This window comes from Rhipicephalus microplus, chromosome X (genome assembly GCF_043290135.1).
Source record: "Rhipicephalus microplus isolate Deutch F79 chromosome X, USDA_Rmic, whole genome shotgun sequence".
NCBI classification, from domain to species: Eukaryota; Metazoa; Arthropoda; class Arachnida; order Ixodida; family Ixodidae; genus Rhipicephalus; species Rhipicephalus microplus.
This window is the reverse complement of record NC_134710.1, coordinates 387,788,221-387,804,406: the sequence shown is the minus strand read 5'-3', so window position 1 is coordinate 387,804,406 and position 16,186 is coordinate 387,788,221. Positions and strand designations below refer to the sequence as shown.

Sequence of the window (16,186 nt, the reverse complement as noted above, 5' to 3'; positions counted from 1 at the left end):
AGAAGTAGCTATCACAAGTCTGCGTTGCCGGCTACCATATCTAAATTTCTATAAACACAGGTCTGCTCAGGCACCTTCACCACTGTGCGCGTTCTGTGATGAACTGGAAACTATAGATCATTTCTTTTTGAACTGCAGGCGGTTTAACACATTACGAAAAACCCTTTTAGAAACACCTTTACGTGGTATTGGTATGGACTTATCTGTGCCAGTCATTTGATCTTTTGGAGCTTCCATTTCTGGCTTCTCTAATGCGACAGTATGCGCAGCCGTCCAGGACTATATTTATAAAATTAATAGGTTGACTAATTAACCTGTTTCAATATCCTAACATGCCCACAAAATTATATACGTATAAAAGTCAGATTATTGCTCTCTTCTAAGAAAAAATTCGTTTATGTAAATATTTGTATGCATTACATTAAGCACCACACTTTCCTAGGCTATCGGTAATCTTTCTGTTATATCTCCATTATTGCAAATTTGAAAACTAATTTTTAAAACCACTTGATTCTTGACCAATCCCCCATAGTGGTTATGCGACAGAATCAATAGATGAACAACAACAACAACAACAACAACAACAACAACAACAACAACAACAACAACAACAACAACAACAACGACAACAACAACACCAACAACAACAATCAGTGGCAACTGCCCAGCCTAGCTCGCTGCACTGCCGGGATCTTGCGTGCCCTCACCGAAGCCGTCTCTTGGGGACCCCCTTCTGCGGCAACGCTGAAGACGACAGCTTGCTGCATGGGGCCGATGGCTGATGGTAGGACAGAACCCGGAGCGACGCAGCCATGCCGAAGAAGGAAGCGGAGGCCGACGAGACCTCTCCGAAGGCTGGCCGGCAAGCGAAGCGCAAGGCTGCTACTGCCACCGACAATGACGCCGGCCCTCCTAACGAGGTTCCGGCTGCCAAGCGGCCATGTGGTCGACCACCCAAGGCCTTGACTGTGGAGCAGCCTGCGCCGATGCCCGTTGCGACCACGCCGGCACAGAAATCGCGAAAGAAAGCTGATGCAAGAAGCCCACTAGCAAAAACCCGTCAACAAGCAAAGCTGTCACGTGCAACGCCCCGAATTTGAGCTGCAAGGAGCGCTCGATGATCTCCCCTTCCACCTGCGCTAGCGATGCGGCTAGCGATGCTCCGAAGCGTGGCCATGTCAGCAGGAACGTGAGTCGATCACGGAGCTCGTCCTGCAGTCGCCTGCGTGGACGCGCGCGTAAATGCCGAAGATTTGCAAAGTCGACTACGAGGTCCGATAAAAGTCGCGGGAGAAAGAAGAAACGCCGAGAAAGCCGCCGCTGAGCCCGGTCTGTCTCTTCATCTTCGGCCACAACAAGCCTGCGCTCAAAGTGAGGCAGAAAGCGTCACTGCGCCCACACGTCCTTGGGCCGCCAAGGAAGGCGTTTCAAGTCAAGCAAGGCCACCAGCAGAGATTCTTCAACAAGACATGGTAGGCGTGTGGGGCATGGCAAGGACACGAAGCGCCTGAAGACATTAGATGAAGCTCTGACGACAAGCGAAGCTCTGATTACAACTGGAAGCCCTGAGGTGATACCGGAGGAAGAAAAAAATATTTACCTGCTAACTTCATGTGGCTAAAGTGAGATTGTATTCATATCCCACATGGTGTTCAGGTATTGCCGGAAGTGTCTTGGACAAAAAAATATTCATTGATAAAAGTGCCCGGTCTTGGCTTGAACATTTTGTTCTGAAGCAATCATATTTTTGTTTATTTTCATACCAAATAAATGCGAATTTAGAACGCAGCTGTTGGCCTGCTATGATTTTGCAGTATATTGTGGAGATAAGCGACCGCTTAGGCGACGTGGCGTGAAGCGAGACCAACGACGGAATGCTCGCTTTTTGCACCAACTTAACGCAGTCAACTTGAAATCGTAACTTCCGTCGCCACTGCTGGTTGACGCAACCGCTGCGCCGAAAGTTAAAGGGCCCTTTAGAGCACGCTTGAGCCCTCCACACACAAGGCTGCTGCTGTTGCGTCTCGGAGGGAAAGATGATAATGATGATGATGATGATTCTTTTTCGCTGATGGCGCTCACCCACAATGGGGAACAGCCAAGAGCCGAGCATCATGCAGGATCTTTCCAGGTAGAAAACTATGGACCTGAAAACATTCACCAGAAATTAAGTCTAAAAAATGGGCGCGTAAATGTTTATTGAAAACAAAGACCAAGCAATTGATCAGACTCTCAGATGGGTGCGAAGCCGAAAATAAGAAAGAATAAGAATATACTAACAAGGTAATCATTTTCGTTCCGTTATATAAGCAAACACATTAGAGCAGATATCCCTGCGACTATAACCTATATTGTAATCCTTCCAGAGGATAAACTTATTTCAACATGAAATTCTAATCCCGAATTTTCATTTGGATTGCCAACGTGTCTTTCCTTTGATAAAAGTATTGGCGACAAAATTAAAAACAGTGATCTGTTATTTGCATTTCTTTGTAAAATTAACATAAAGAAGACGCCGTGAGCACAGCTTTATATAAGTAATATTTCAAGTACGGAATTCTACAGTGTAATCAGGTGAATGTAACTTCTAACGGCCGAGATACGCACACCACTGTTTATCGGAGGAAAATCTTAGCTGTCTTAGATTTTATCTAATCATTATTTGCCTCCTGGAAAAACGAGCATTTTTTAATCTTAGACTGATACACGTTTAAGATGTATGTCAGTGTTAATTTTGCTGCAGTGAACTGATACCATTGATAAGTTCAACCGTAGATATTAAATCCGATAAGGATGATTTAAACGTAAACATTTTGACAGCAATCTGTCTGGCTGGGTAGAAAAGTTTAGAAAATTGAAATTGCTCCAGCCACAGTTCAAAAAGAGCCCGACGTTTCGAGACCGACTCGGTCCCTTCCTCAGGGGGTGACTGTCTTGGTCATGGAAGTGTCGTCGCGTCGTGTTCTCTCACCACGGCTCCGGCTTTCCCTTTCCACCACGTTTCGGAGACCGTGAACGTACACCGAAGGCATTGTTCCCAGCGAGCGGTTCACGTTGGCAGGCGTATGCTGAATGTGCCAAGACTCGAGCAAGAGCCTCTTTCCCAAATTCGGTTCTGTTTCAATAACAGAAGCGCCGTCTAAGTCAATTTTATGGTCGTGCTTCTCGCAGTGCTCCGCCAGAGCGCTACGTTGCACTTCCATCTTCCTGACGTCGTTCTTGTGTTGGCGCATTCTTTCCGGGAAACACTTGCTCTCGCCTATGTAGCTGGCTGGACACCCAGAACACGACACTTTGTAGACAACGCCCGGGTGTAGCTCCCTCGGAGGTCGGTCTTTCGGCCGCGGTAGCAAGCGAGCGAGCGTCGAAACAGGTTTATGGATTACCGTGACCCCGGCTTTTCCTAGGACTCTCGAGAGCTGTTCACTTATGCCCGGCACATATGGAATGGCGACGCGGTTGCTTGGCGTCTTCGTTTCTCTCGTGTGCGGTGGTGTGGCCAGGGCGGAAAGGGGGTCGGGCGGTGTGTCGCTTGCAGGTGTCTTTCCGCGGTGCGGTGGTTGTCGTCTCGACAAACGGCGTGACACCCGGCGGATGAACGCTTCTGTGTAGCCATTCCTTCGTAGCTCGGCGACAATCCTCTTTTCTTCTTTCTTCCTCTCACCCTCCGACGTGCAGATTACTCGTGCACGTGAGAGGAGTGCCGAAACCACTGAAGCTTTGTGGGCAGTTGGATGACAGGACGAAAAATGCAAATACCTGCCGGTGTGAGTTGGCTTTCTATACACCGAAAAGGTCATGCGCTCGCCCTGTCGTCTGACTAAAACATCGAGAAACGGAAGCGCCCCGTCTCGCTCTCGTTCCACCGTGAACTGTATCGCTTGGTCGATGGAGTTTAGATGTTCGAGGAAGCTGTCTACTGCTGCCTTCTTTATTATGCAAAAACAGTCATCCACGTACCTCACAAATACTTTCGGCCTGTCAATAAAGGAGCCCAGTGCCGTCTCTTCTATGTGTTCCATTGTGAGGTTCGCAGCCGTAACGGAGATCGCCGCTCCCATAGCGGTCCCGCTGGCTTGTCTGTAGAAGCTCCCGTTGACGCTGAAATACGTCCCCTTGAGGCAGTATTCCAGTAGGCGACACAGTTCGTCGACGCCCAGGCAGGTTCTTTCATCCAAGAGCTCGTCTTGGTTCAACGCTGCTCGTGCGCTAGATACCGCTAGTGCTACGGGCACACTGGTGAACAGGGATACGACGTCGAACGAGACGAAGCAATCATCGCTGCTCATGGTCACATCTCTCATGCGCTCCAAGAAGTGGCTGGCGTCGCGTATGTGGGTTGGTGTTTGCCCCACGAGCGGCGCGAGAGTCCGGTGGAGATACTTGGACAGCGCCCGGAGTGGAGATGTTGTAAAATCCACGATAGGACGGAGCGGAACTGTGGGCTTGTGGGTCTTGGGAAGCCCGTAAAATCCTGGTGCAGAGCCGTTCCGGCAGATGAGCTGGAGGTATGTGTTTCTCGCCTTCGGGTGCGCTTTAAAGATATCCGCCAGGAGCTTGTTCATTTCCCTTTGGACACTTGGTGTGGGGTCCTTCGTCAGCTCTTCGTAGGCCGGACTGTCCAGCAGGTCTCGCACTTTGTCGTTGTATGCCTCCCTGTCGAGCAGGACCACTGCGTTCCCTTTGTCGGCCGGGAGGATGACAACCTTATCATCATTTCGGAGCGCATGGATCGCCTTACACTCCTCTCTCGACAGGTTGTGCTCACGGCGCTTTCCTATTTTTGATAGTACGCCAATAGCCTTGAGACGCACGTTCTCGCCGTCTCACCGTCTCGCCGTCCAGGATGATGTGTGCCGTTTAACGTCCCACAACCACCATATAATTATGAGAGACGCCGCAGTGTAGCAAACCGGACGTGCGTCTGGTTGACCCTCCTGCCTTTCATTTCTTCCCTTCCTCCTCCTCCTCCTTCCTCCTCCGCAGTGGAGGGCTCCGGAAATTTCGACCACCTGGGGTTCTGTAACGTGCACTTAAATCTGAGCAAACGGGCCTACAACATTTCCGCCTGCATCAGAAATGCAGCCGCCGCTACCGGGATTCGATCCCGCAACCTGCGGGTCAGCAACCGAGTACCTTAGCCACTAGACCACCACGGCGGAGAAAATCCGATAAGGAACAGCAGCATCGGCACTCACTTTTAGCCGCGTATTGACACGGTCCGCTCTATGCGAGGGCGTCGTGCGGAAACATAGCTGTTCATGAATCACACTGCCCGAAGTGCATCGTTGGATTTCAGTATCAGTATCAGTAGTCAGTATCACCCTTCGCAGTGGGCAAGAGGTATGCGATAAGTCAGTGTGCTGCCACGAGAAAAAAAAAAGGCGACTCGAGTGCCGCACTTTGCCCCCCCCCCCCTCCCCCTGATATCCGTCCAGTCGGTCAATAACGCCAGAGTAAAGAAGCACAAGTGCAAGTAGTGGCGTGCGCATTTAAGCAAATCAGAAGCAAACGCTATTTAAGGTGGCGGTCCCACTCCAGTGGCAAGAGCTCGCCATTTTAGTCGTTGTTTACTGGCTCACTGTGCTTGCTCTGCTCAATGGAAGAATATGAGTTCTATTGCATTAGAAAGATTACGTTCTCCGCTTTCTAATGACAACTAGTATTTTCGCGTAGTCTGGAGTGTTATTTCATGGCAATTAAAACAGTGTGAGCAAAAAACAGCGTTTTTGCTGTACAAGCCTCCGTTGTACTGCCAGTGCAGCAAAACTGTCCAACATAACGAAATGAAATTTGCTGAGCCTTTTAACGAAGCGTTATGCAAGGTTTCTATGAAGAGATATTGCCAGTAAAGCAATTAGAAATTGATGCACGCTCTAATAAAAATGGGCAAAAGAATGAAAGTTTATGAGTAAATAACTTTTTTTCTATTTTGTACAGAACAACCATATTGAATGTGTTTCCAGGCTACAATGTACATTATGTGTACGCGAAGTTGTTTTGTGTTCTGATGAACAGTTCTTGAATTATTACTCCTTCAATACGGCAATTTATGGCGCTACTTGGTCAGGCATTACCGACGAAGGGACAAAACTGTCCAAGCTGAAACTCTGAAATCTTCAATAATAAATCAGCAAGCCTTTCCCTAGGTTTCTATGAAGAGAAAATTGTCGTAAGTTAATTAGAAAAATTGTAGGACAGCAGTGAATTTAGCTCATTTTTCTGCTTGCGAGGTTCGTGCAAATTTCCTTTTCTTGTCTTTTGTAGGCTAATTCACAACAAGTATTGCACATTAGCAGGACCATGTAGTGTCTTGTAATCACCAGTACTCACTAACTTTACGAAGCGGTGCTTGAAACAAAAGATTTTTCAAAAATAATAAAGCTCGCAAACACTTTTTGACGGTGGCGCTATCTGTCAAAAAAAAAACATCAAGTTGTTTCACGTCAGTTCTGACGTTCGTCAAAAGTGGCGCTTCTAAACATAACTAAGCCGCCAAAACACGGATGGACTTCTTTAGACTTCAGTGGCTAAATCCTGCTGAAAAAGAAAGAAAGAGAAGGAGAGAGAGAAAGGAAGAAGGGAATAAAGCGTGTTGCACTGTACATCAGGAATGCATAGCCAGCAGGTTAGGCTATTGTGCCAAAGATTCCAGGAATTGCCTGGTTACTCGCCTTTGTACTCAGGTGACTGTAGAAGCGTTTTTGAAGGACACAAAGAACTGGACCTTGCCTCCCCATATTTTTGAAGCCCGTAGGACATTATCTGAAGGTTTCCCATCACAGGGAGGTGATGAGTGTCTGGCAGTGTATGTGTGTTTGAATATTTCACCTGACGCAGGTTGAACTAGGATAACAATGGACTTTTTTTCGGAAGACTAGCCTGCGCATGCGAAGTGGTGCAAGTGGTGGTGACTTGACGCCATGTTTTGGGGGAGTAAGAAGACCAAACAGCTTCTATAAACGTTGCACAGGGCGGCGACAGGTGCGAACTGAAGGGCACCTGGCGTCGTTTGCAAATTATCCCGAAAAATACCAGGCCTACGAGATTTTTCTACTGGGCCGTGGCGGATAGCCACCTGCGCCCCATACATCTGTTTTGGGATGCATGAGGCTCATAGTGTTCTCGCTAGCAAAAAGGCAAAGCCCTTCTGTCGTTCATGCATACAAAATCACCATTTTTGGCTCACTGCAAGGCACGGAAAAGGGGCTTTGTGTAATGATAGCCAGGAAGTAATGGAAAGGAGCTTTCTGGGTAGCTTCTGAATGTAGCGACATAAGTATCAAGCGGACCATGCGCGACACTCACACTACATTCACAGTCGAACCAAAGCTGCTGACAGTGGAGAAATCTATAATTACTATGCACGTGCACAAGGTCGGCGTTGTTCCATGCGACCCAACACTGCCGGTATTCAGGGCCACTGAAGAACTTCCTCGAGAACTACTCTTTTTCTAACTATTGTGAATAGTTATACTTTACCAGGAGAGAGAGAGGCACCTCTTTTCCGGACAGTTGCATGGGAGTACAAAGGCTCTCGGGTCCGTGCCTTTTTTTTTTGTTCCTGTTGTTGTTATTGGGGAGCGGGGGGGGGGGCGTCATGCACATTTAAAACGTTTCAAAGGAGATATGGGAGCAGCAGCACCCCCGAAAAGAATGGATTAGTTCCAGCAGGAACAGGCTCTTCGCCACTGCATGCCACGACAGCGGAGAGTGCATTTTCCTCCCTTTTTTCCAAACGTGACTTAGTGGCGTCTTCTCGTGGCTCAAGCAGGAACTACTCGCAAGATGGCGACGGTGGTACCGTCACCTTAACCTGGTACCAACCAAGGACAGGTCCAAAAGAACCTTTAATCTGAAAACACGGCAACGCTCACCGACATATTCCGTGTGCGGCCCGTGAATCAACAACACAACAGAAACACCACTCACTCATATGTCTGAGGCGTCAGCGAAATTATTGCTCGTACAGGAAAAAATGCATCCGATTGACTGACAATCCTATGACCACATGCTCTCGACATATTGCCAAAGACTGTTCTTCGAGGGAGATAGCAAAAGGCACTCTGTACATGGAGAGCTTGCAGAAGGGAACTTTAGCATAAAATCTGACGCCATCGACGACCCGTCTGAACAAGCTCTCGCCTATATAATGCAAACCCCCCGACCATTTGCGCACTGCTTCTGTCTTCGGCCAGGCGCCCGCGTGGTGGAAAGAGTAAACAGTGTGGACAATTCGTACAGTTTGGAAGCCCACCTGCTGGAGGAGTGTTAATGCGGCTCTCCAGTTATTCCTGTGTTGCGCGCCGATGGAAGCGCCATAGAGTTGGCGAACTTGCTCATCACTCTCGGGAAAGTAAGCAGGCGACCACCGTTATTTACGTCGATGTGCGAGTCACACCGCGGTTTAGCGTTTCCGTGTCGGTTTGAAAAAAGCAACGTTCATCGTATGTGTGTGTGCGGGGGGGGGGGGTGTTGATACTTCTAGGGATTTCTAATAATTGATCTTGGGTGGAGTTCTCAACAACTACAAAAGCTCGCACACAACACGGTTTTACTAATTTATTGCCAAGCTTTATGAGAAAGAGCGACGGGAGCAATGGATAGCCGCCGTGCGTTGGGACAGACGAGCCGCTCCACCATTGTGCGAGTTCATGCGCCGCTTCTTGTTCCCAATCTTTCATTCTGTCGTATCGGCACTCGTTGGATGCACTCGTTGGATGTGTTGCGGGTCGACAATTTTTTTTTGGATGGCTGAGTTAGATGAAGCTCAAATGGGGAAGGCAAATTTCGAATCAATGAGGAAAAATTCGGTGAATCGGCAATAATGACGTCGAAAACTGGCATAGAGAGCACGTTAATTTTTGTACGCATGACGCAATATCGCTGCTTATGAACACCGGTTGCAAGAAAACATTTTTAAATGCGACTTTCGGTGACGACTTGCCAATATCTGCTTCAAGGTTTCCCTCCAACAAACACTCTTCAAGGTCTTTCTCCGACAGCGGGAAATGGGGGTGGGGTATTTTGACGCCGTGCCCGGGGTTGCATATTACTGTTTCGCGGGCCGCAGCCGCAGGTTGCTGATCAGCTAAAGATCAGCTAAGGGTCAGTATATATAATCAGCTCAGGCTGGTTATGAGGGCCCACGACGCGGCCCGAGTGCACGAAGGGCTTTCTGAATTAGCGACGCTTATTCGAAATTAGATTCTCAAAACAACGACGTTTGTCTCGTCCCTCTCCCTCTCTCCTTTTGATTTTTATTGCTTTGTTATTTTTATAAAGCAGTCATTTGTGTGAATATTACAGTCACTCCATATCGGGCGCATGTGCCATAATCTGGTGCCGCAACAGTGACTACGATGAGTTGGTGCACGCCGAGTGTTCAAACTACATGTCATAGCATTTAAATTTTATTTTAAGCTGCAGTGTGGTCAGTCCCCCTTGTGGGTATATGAGCCAATAGGTGACAAAACAAAACAAACAAAATTGGGTCTATTTCTCGCGGTGTGGATACAAGTGATATGTCAGGGCAGAACAACACCAACTGGCGTGCGTCCTCAACTAGTCCTTCACTCTAAGCCAAAAACGGCCGAAATGGGAGAAACGGCTGTTTTTACTCCTTCAGACCGACTGTTACTCTCCTTAAAGACCAAGCGGAACAAGATGGCCGACTTGTTCGAGAATGGGGGAGCAACTGTATTCATCTTAAGTTTGCAAGGGAGCAACGGAAGGAGGAACCGCTGTAAATGCTCTCGTCACGCAACGGTTACTCCTCGGCAGGACACCACACACAAATATGCATGCCGCCCACATCGACATTCATGGGCCAGATTATTGTTTGTTCTGTGTGCCAAACTTCACCAAACCAAAACAGTGATTTATTTTAGCATCCGCAGATAATAAGATAGCAGCGCTGGCGGAACACAGAAGGCCTGTGATTACAGCTACGGCAAGTATACACACGCAGCAGCAGAATGGAGAGTTGGCACGTCAAAGCGGACCGAACGCCGAGACACGTGCAAAACAACGATAAAAAAAAAGCCTAGACACGCCGTTCGTCCGCGAAGGAAGGGCGTCAAAGTCGATCAAGCACCGAAACACGTGCATAAGGAGCCCCCCCCCCCCCCCCCCAGATATATCGGAGAAAAAAAAAAGCGGACCCAGACACGTTTTTCATCAGCCGTACACTTAGTAGCACGCTTCACCGTGTAGTTTGAGGGCAGAATGACAAATGTGCGCCATCTGCGCCCGCACGACAAGTGTGGCGCTAGTGTAGTACGCGATGTAGTTTACAAAGTAATTTTTATTCAGTGTTTATGTTTACTAGCACTAAATAAAATTTACACTCAATATTTCATAATTAATAATGAGTTTTAGTGTACCTCAGTTTTTTCTTTATAAGTGTATTAGGAGAGCACACTGAAAGCATTGCGCTGACGCCTGTGCTGCCACTGCTCGACGTTTTTTTTTTTCGGCGCCACTAGGTTCGCGTTCGCACTACTGGTATACATATGGTCTGTGGTCGGCGAGCACATGGACATACGAGCTTGTGGGCTATGTTTTGATCGTGTGTGTGTGTCGCAGATTTGCGTTTCTACTTATTCGTGATGAAGGTTAGTGTATATTTATCTTTATGGAGCGTGAAGTTGTTGTGGATTTTGCTGCTGGGTGGAACAAACACATCGTAAACACGTCTTCAGCTATCTGCAAGCCTGTTCGCTCGTCGGACAAAGGACTGTGCATGCATCAGCGTGCAGATGAGTGGCATTTCAAGCAACATTTAATGCTCTTACAATACATTGTTGAGTGGTTGCGCTATTAAAAGAGAAGTGATTTGCTCTTTCTTACTTACCGTATCCATTGCTAGCCGTATCGGACTAAATTACCTCTATTATTACCGCCTGCATACCCTCTTGCTTCCCCTGTCACAACTGCAGTGCCAGTGTACTTTTGCAGTTAAAAGTTCATTTCGGCAACACTACCTCGCTTGAAAAACCGTTGGGGCGGGGTTGTAGCTGCCTTCATACTGTCACTTTTCTACCATTGGCTTTATGTAACATTAACGGCTGAGTGTTGGGGCCTTGGGCTGCATTTTTCAGAGCTGTAAAGCGTATGTAAATCAGTAAGTGAACAAACCATTGTCGCATCACTTCACTGGCATAACCAGGCGGTTGCGCACAAAATTTTTTTAGGCCGGTCGTAGGGAGCCCATAATGACGACCTTATTCGCTTGCCCGGCCTCCAATTAAAATAAGCGGACCCCCCCCTCCCCGCACGCCAAAAAAAAAAAAAAATCTGCCCACATCACTGCGTCACTTGCTTCACCTCTGCGCTGAACGTACTATTTTAAAAGCGCACCATCAAGCGAGCAATTTACATATGGACAGAACAATTGGAGGAGGAATGACCCAAATCTTTCAGATTTCTTTAGTCATGCAAAACCTTCGCAAAACTGAATATTGTAAAAGACAATCATAAATGCTGTATGTTCTCATTAACGTTGTCATTATTCTGCATCATGAAATTTTTATGCGCTGTGAAAACTTGGCATGCCGTTGAAGCCACATATTGACGTTAATACCAATCGACGAGAATTTCGACAACCTCAATAACGCGGTTTGGGATTTGCCGCATGCACATAATTAGGCTGATTCCCACTTGGCTGTTCTTAACCTGACTTCACTGCTACCAAATGAAACAATATTTGATGCATGTCTTTTACTACTTTTTTTCAGGGATATGACACAAATTTGGTTATACTCCAGATAAAGATGCTCCCAATGATGCTAAAGTACAGAAAGCAAGTGAATTTTGGTAAGTGCAGACTTTTTGTACTACGTATGTGAAAGCATCGCTTTTTAGGGGCAAACTGTGCATGTGTTGGCCAAAAAATAGTTTATCATGCCACATGGTTACACTGGCACTGACAATTTGACATGGCTCTGCTGGCCTGTGTGTGTGCTCACACTGTTACCGTTAAGATAAAATGTTTGTTTTCATTGCAGGGATTGCTGTTTGTACTAGAAAGCCAACTGCCAAGATTTGTTTACGCTGGTGCTCCTAAAAGTACGCTTTCCCTATTTACATGGATTTTGGCTTGCACAAAGCATAACGCTTGGGCCTAGATTCACAAAGCTGTCCATGCGCAGGCCTTCATAACAGCATTTGTTGACTTGACTTTACCCTGTTTTCTGCAGATGTTTCATGGGTTTAAAAGTGCCACAGCATGTTGATCTCCCCCACTCTGAAAAATTCGCATTCAAAGTTCTGCAAGAGTGGGCTCAACTTTCTTGTGCTCCTTCTTGCTGTTCCAAGATGCTGAAATGTTATGCTCTTACTAGAGGTAACAGTGTTTCTAATGTTTGTATTTCCATCACATTGACCAAGTATGCGATCTTGGCTTGGCTGGTAGCACATCCTCAACAAATGTCTTTGTGGCACATGTAGAAGGCAGTACAAAATAAACAGGCAGACATTCACACCAGGAGCTAACTTCTAATAATGCTTTTTTTGGAAACCATGGTGCGCTTCTTCCAATTTGTCTAACAGAGCAGTAACCTGTTTGGGTGTGAACCAACAAGACGTTGAACTAATAAAAGCTTCACATCTTGTTGCTCTCTGATATATATGTATTGGCAAGCTATCTGTGACACTGTCAAACAAAGAATCAGAATATCTGTGCATGCCTTAAGATATATTGCTTCGTTTACATATCTCGTGGCTGTGACTCGTCAACAGAGTGAACAAATGCACCCTAGTTTACTAAATTTAATGCATTTTTTGAAGGTAGCACGGTCTACATTTATTTGTCTATAGTTTTGTCGAGCCGTTTGCGTCAGGTACAAAGAAATATACTGAAGATTATCATGGGGCCTCTGCAAATGGTTGCTTTCAAGCAGCTTTGCATGCTTGGCTTGTGCCTACAGGTATTGCACAATTCAAGACGCAGCAGCGTATGATAGAACAGTAGAATGGAGAGCAACTATGTGCACGAGCTAAATAAGTATTTTAACATGAGCGGACGGTACGTGTTATTTGCCACACACATGATCTCACTTAGAATGCCCTTTGGTGAACGGGCTCATAGAAATGTCACTCAGCTGTGTATAGGACACAAGTTAACTGAACCTAATGGTATCTTTAACTGCTACAAATATGCCTTGTTGAGGTGCTGCACATTTTCTTCCAGAATATTGCTGTCTGAGACATCATGCGAAAAGAGTCTACCACATCAGCATTTATATGGCTTGCCAAGTAACGTTTGGCCGAACCTTCCTTTTTTTTCACATTTCATTTTGCAGTAGACATCCTAGAATGTAAGCGCTGCTGCAGTCTGTGCGACTCATTGTTATGTATTGATTCTGGCATGGTTAACCTCACACTTCTATTTTTTTTTCTTGCAGCAATGAGATGCTTCACATATGCCTGTGGTGACATTCCGCTGTGCTAGCCTGATAAAAACACCAGCTGCGAAACTTGAGTCCTTCAGCATTGGAGAAGTTGCCCATCTCTCACCAATGATGACACAGACTGCCCTATGCTACAAATTCAAGATTGTTTTTCCACGAATGACGCAGAAAACCTTTGATGTATTATGGTGCTTGTTTAGTGCTGGCTGTGGTGTGGCGAAGTCTACTTTTACGTGTGCTCACACGTCGCCTCATAAAAAGAACAATAAAGCATATATTTTCCTTTCAATATTGTCCACTTTTTGTGTTAGAAGCACCCAAGCAGTGCACTTCCAAGGAGCTCTCGCCATGTATTAAGGGTGTGACAAGCATACTCGAGATAAATAGTCATTTCCCCAAGGAGTAACTGGAAGCATGTGCAGTTGGTTTTCAGAGAGTAACTGCGAACACGTGGGATGAACGGTAAAGAGTAACTGTTGCTTTTAGAAGAGCAACTGGTGGGAGTAATGGTTGGTCCGCAGGGAGCAACTGGTGGGAGTAACTGTTGGTCTGCAGGGAGGAACTGGAGGGAGTAACTGTTCATCCCCCGAAGGAGGAACTGGAAGGAGAGCAACGGTTACTCCCTCTGCTGTTACTCCTTTTAGGGGATTAATGGGAGTGGCAATGCAATTGCTCTCTGAAAGGAGCAACCCCTATACCCCTGTTGCTCCCTTTTGGCTTAGAGTGTTCGTCCGTGGATCCTGCTCTGCCGTTTGATGACGTGAGCATGGTAGAGTGCTTGGCTGGTTGTTTGAAGTTTTAACTTCACGTCTTGGCACTGAAGTTGAGAAGGTTGAGCTATTTCGAATGACGCATCACCCTAAATAGAAAAGGAGCGGTGTCCATGTGGCTTCAGAGTGGCAGTTGTCACCTATCTCGCGTGCTTTTCATTGCATTGCCGTGGAGCTTTATAATTCGGTGTCCTAAACGACGCTCTGATAGTTTAAGAGAAAAAAAGAGAGTTTTTTTACACCTTTTTGAGAATTGTGGCTTGCCACGTGTACGACTATTTTTTAAAGAGGCGCGTCAACTCTCTTTGGGGGTCACTATACTCTTTTCTGGGAGTCGTATCGTGTCACATTACACGTTAGAAGTGCAGACTTTCCAAAAGAAGCCACACGGAAATCAGCACCATGTCGTCTCTTCTTCAGTGCTTGTCTCGATTTTTGCGCTGTTTTTATACCCCAAACAACGCACATAAGCTTTCTTTAGAATATAGCATTCTTGATAGAAAAGCGGTGAGCGCCAATTTATGGGAGAAATGAAGCCTAATGATGATTATGTGTGTGAGGCAAAAAGACGCCCCAAAAGGTGCTAACTGCTTTGGGTTGTAGCAGTCTGACATTATGGCATACAACTTGCTTCAACGGAACCATGCTCTTGCTTAATGTCCCCGTATAATAGCTTGAAAATGCAGTTATACAGAAACTCACTGCTTTGGTTAGCTTCAGCTCTTCCTGGTGGAATGCCCCGAGAACCATAATTTCGATGTGAAGTGGGGCTGCGCTTCGCCGGTGGCAGTTGCATTTATCACACTTGCACGTATTTAAAATGCTCTCCTGAATTTGTCCGATTTGGAGTATTTTTCGGTGTATTTAGGTATCTCTGATGTACTCTGACAGCAGAGCATTGGTATGCAGTAATTTAACTGCATTTCAGATATTTATGATACGCATAATTTTTGATACATGAAAAACAATATACCATTCCAGAGAAAGAGAGCACGAGAGCAACCTACCTGGCCAGTACAAACGTAGTTCATTTGTTGAATGTAAGGCTGTGCAATCAAACCCGTTCGTGTTTGGGAACAAAGCTATGTAGCCGAGCAAAACATTTTTTCTCCTTCGCAGAATCAGCGCATTTCGCGAATAACAGGCGTTCAAATGCTCAAGTTTGCAGTATACGTGGGAATGGTAATAAAATGTGAACAGCACCGCATGGGCGCTGTCTTAATCACGCTCCTCCCTTGGTAGGAATGAAAAGACGCAACACTAATTCTTCACTTTATCACGGATGACTATGTTGGATTTTTTTTATCATGCAGACTACAATAACTTGAAAATAATGCGAAACAGTGGAGTATATAGATGGCACGATGCTCGTGTTTCTTTCCATCGCCTCCTGTACTTTGCGAAAATAGGATAACGGAAATGGTGTCTCATTTAAAAAGTCCGGGTTTCAAAAACTTCTGTGACATATTGTAGCCGTCTATTCCCGAGAACTTGTGGAGAGACATTTTAGTGTTAGTATTCATGTTTTCGGGAAAAACAGAGGCATTTGAACCGCCCTCACACGAGAAGTTGCGATTCCAACCCATGGATTCACGCTCGCACACGCTACACTTTGCGTCCACAAACAATGTCGAGGCATACGTGCCGGGCCAATGCAGGCGTTAGCACGCATTCTGTTTGCAATTGTCGGAGCTTCACTGCTTCCGCACGTGACAGTTCACGATGCGGGAGCGGAAAGGCTCTCCTGGCCTCTCTGTGGGCCGCCAGGATCCCTCCGTAGTCGGTGAGGGGATCGAGGTCTTCTTCACGTTCTTCACCGCTGGATTCGGGGAAACGGGCTGCCGCGGTCCGGCACGTGATGAGATCACAGGCCACAGCGTCCGCCTCCTCGTTGCGGATCTCGATGTCGGGAGCCAGTTGTCGTCTCATGTGGGCTGGGAACCATTTGAACTAGCCACCCTCCGCCACATCATGTGGGGCGGGTGTAACAGTGCTGCGAACAAT

The 16,186-nt window shown here is 46.6% G+C and overlaps 1 protein-coding gene across 1 annotated transcript in view; it reads right to left on the bottom strand.

Annotated features, from left to right (window-relative positions):
- Nucleotides 1-1,386: 1,386 nt before the first annotated feature.
- LOC142775416 (uncharacterized) overlaps nt 1,387-16,186 on the bottom strand; it is a 39,428-nt gene continuing 24,628 nt past the window's right edge. The window contains exons 2-4 of the mRNA XM_075876814.1: nt 4,254-4,777; nt 2,083-2,147; nt 1,387-1,507 (exon numbers count right to left, since the gene is read on the bottom strand). Coding sequence (XP_075732929.1) covers nt 1,387-1,507; nt 2,083-2,147; nt 4,254-4,777 — 710 coding nt within the window. The remainder of the gene's footprint in view (nt 1,508-2,082; nt 2,148-4,253; nt 4,778-16,186) is intronic.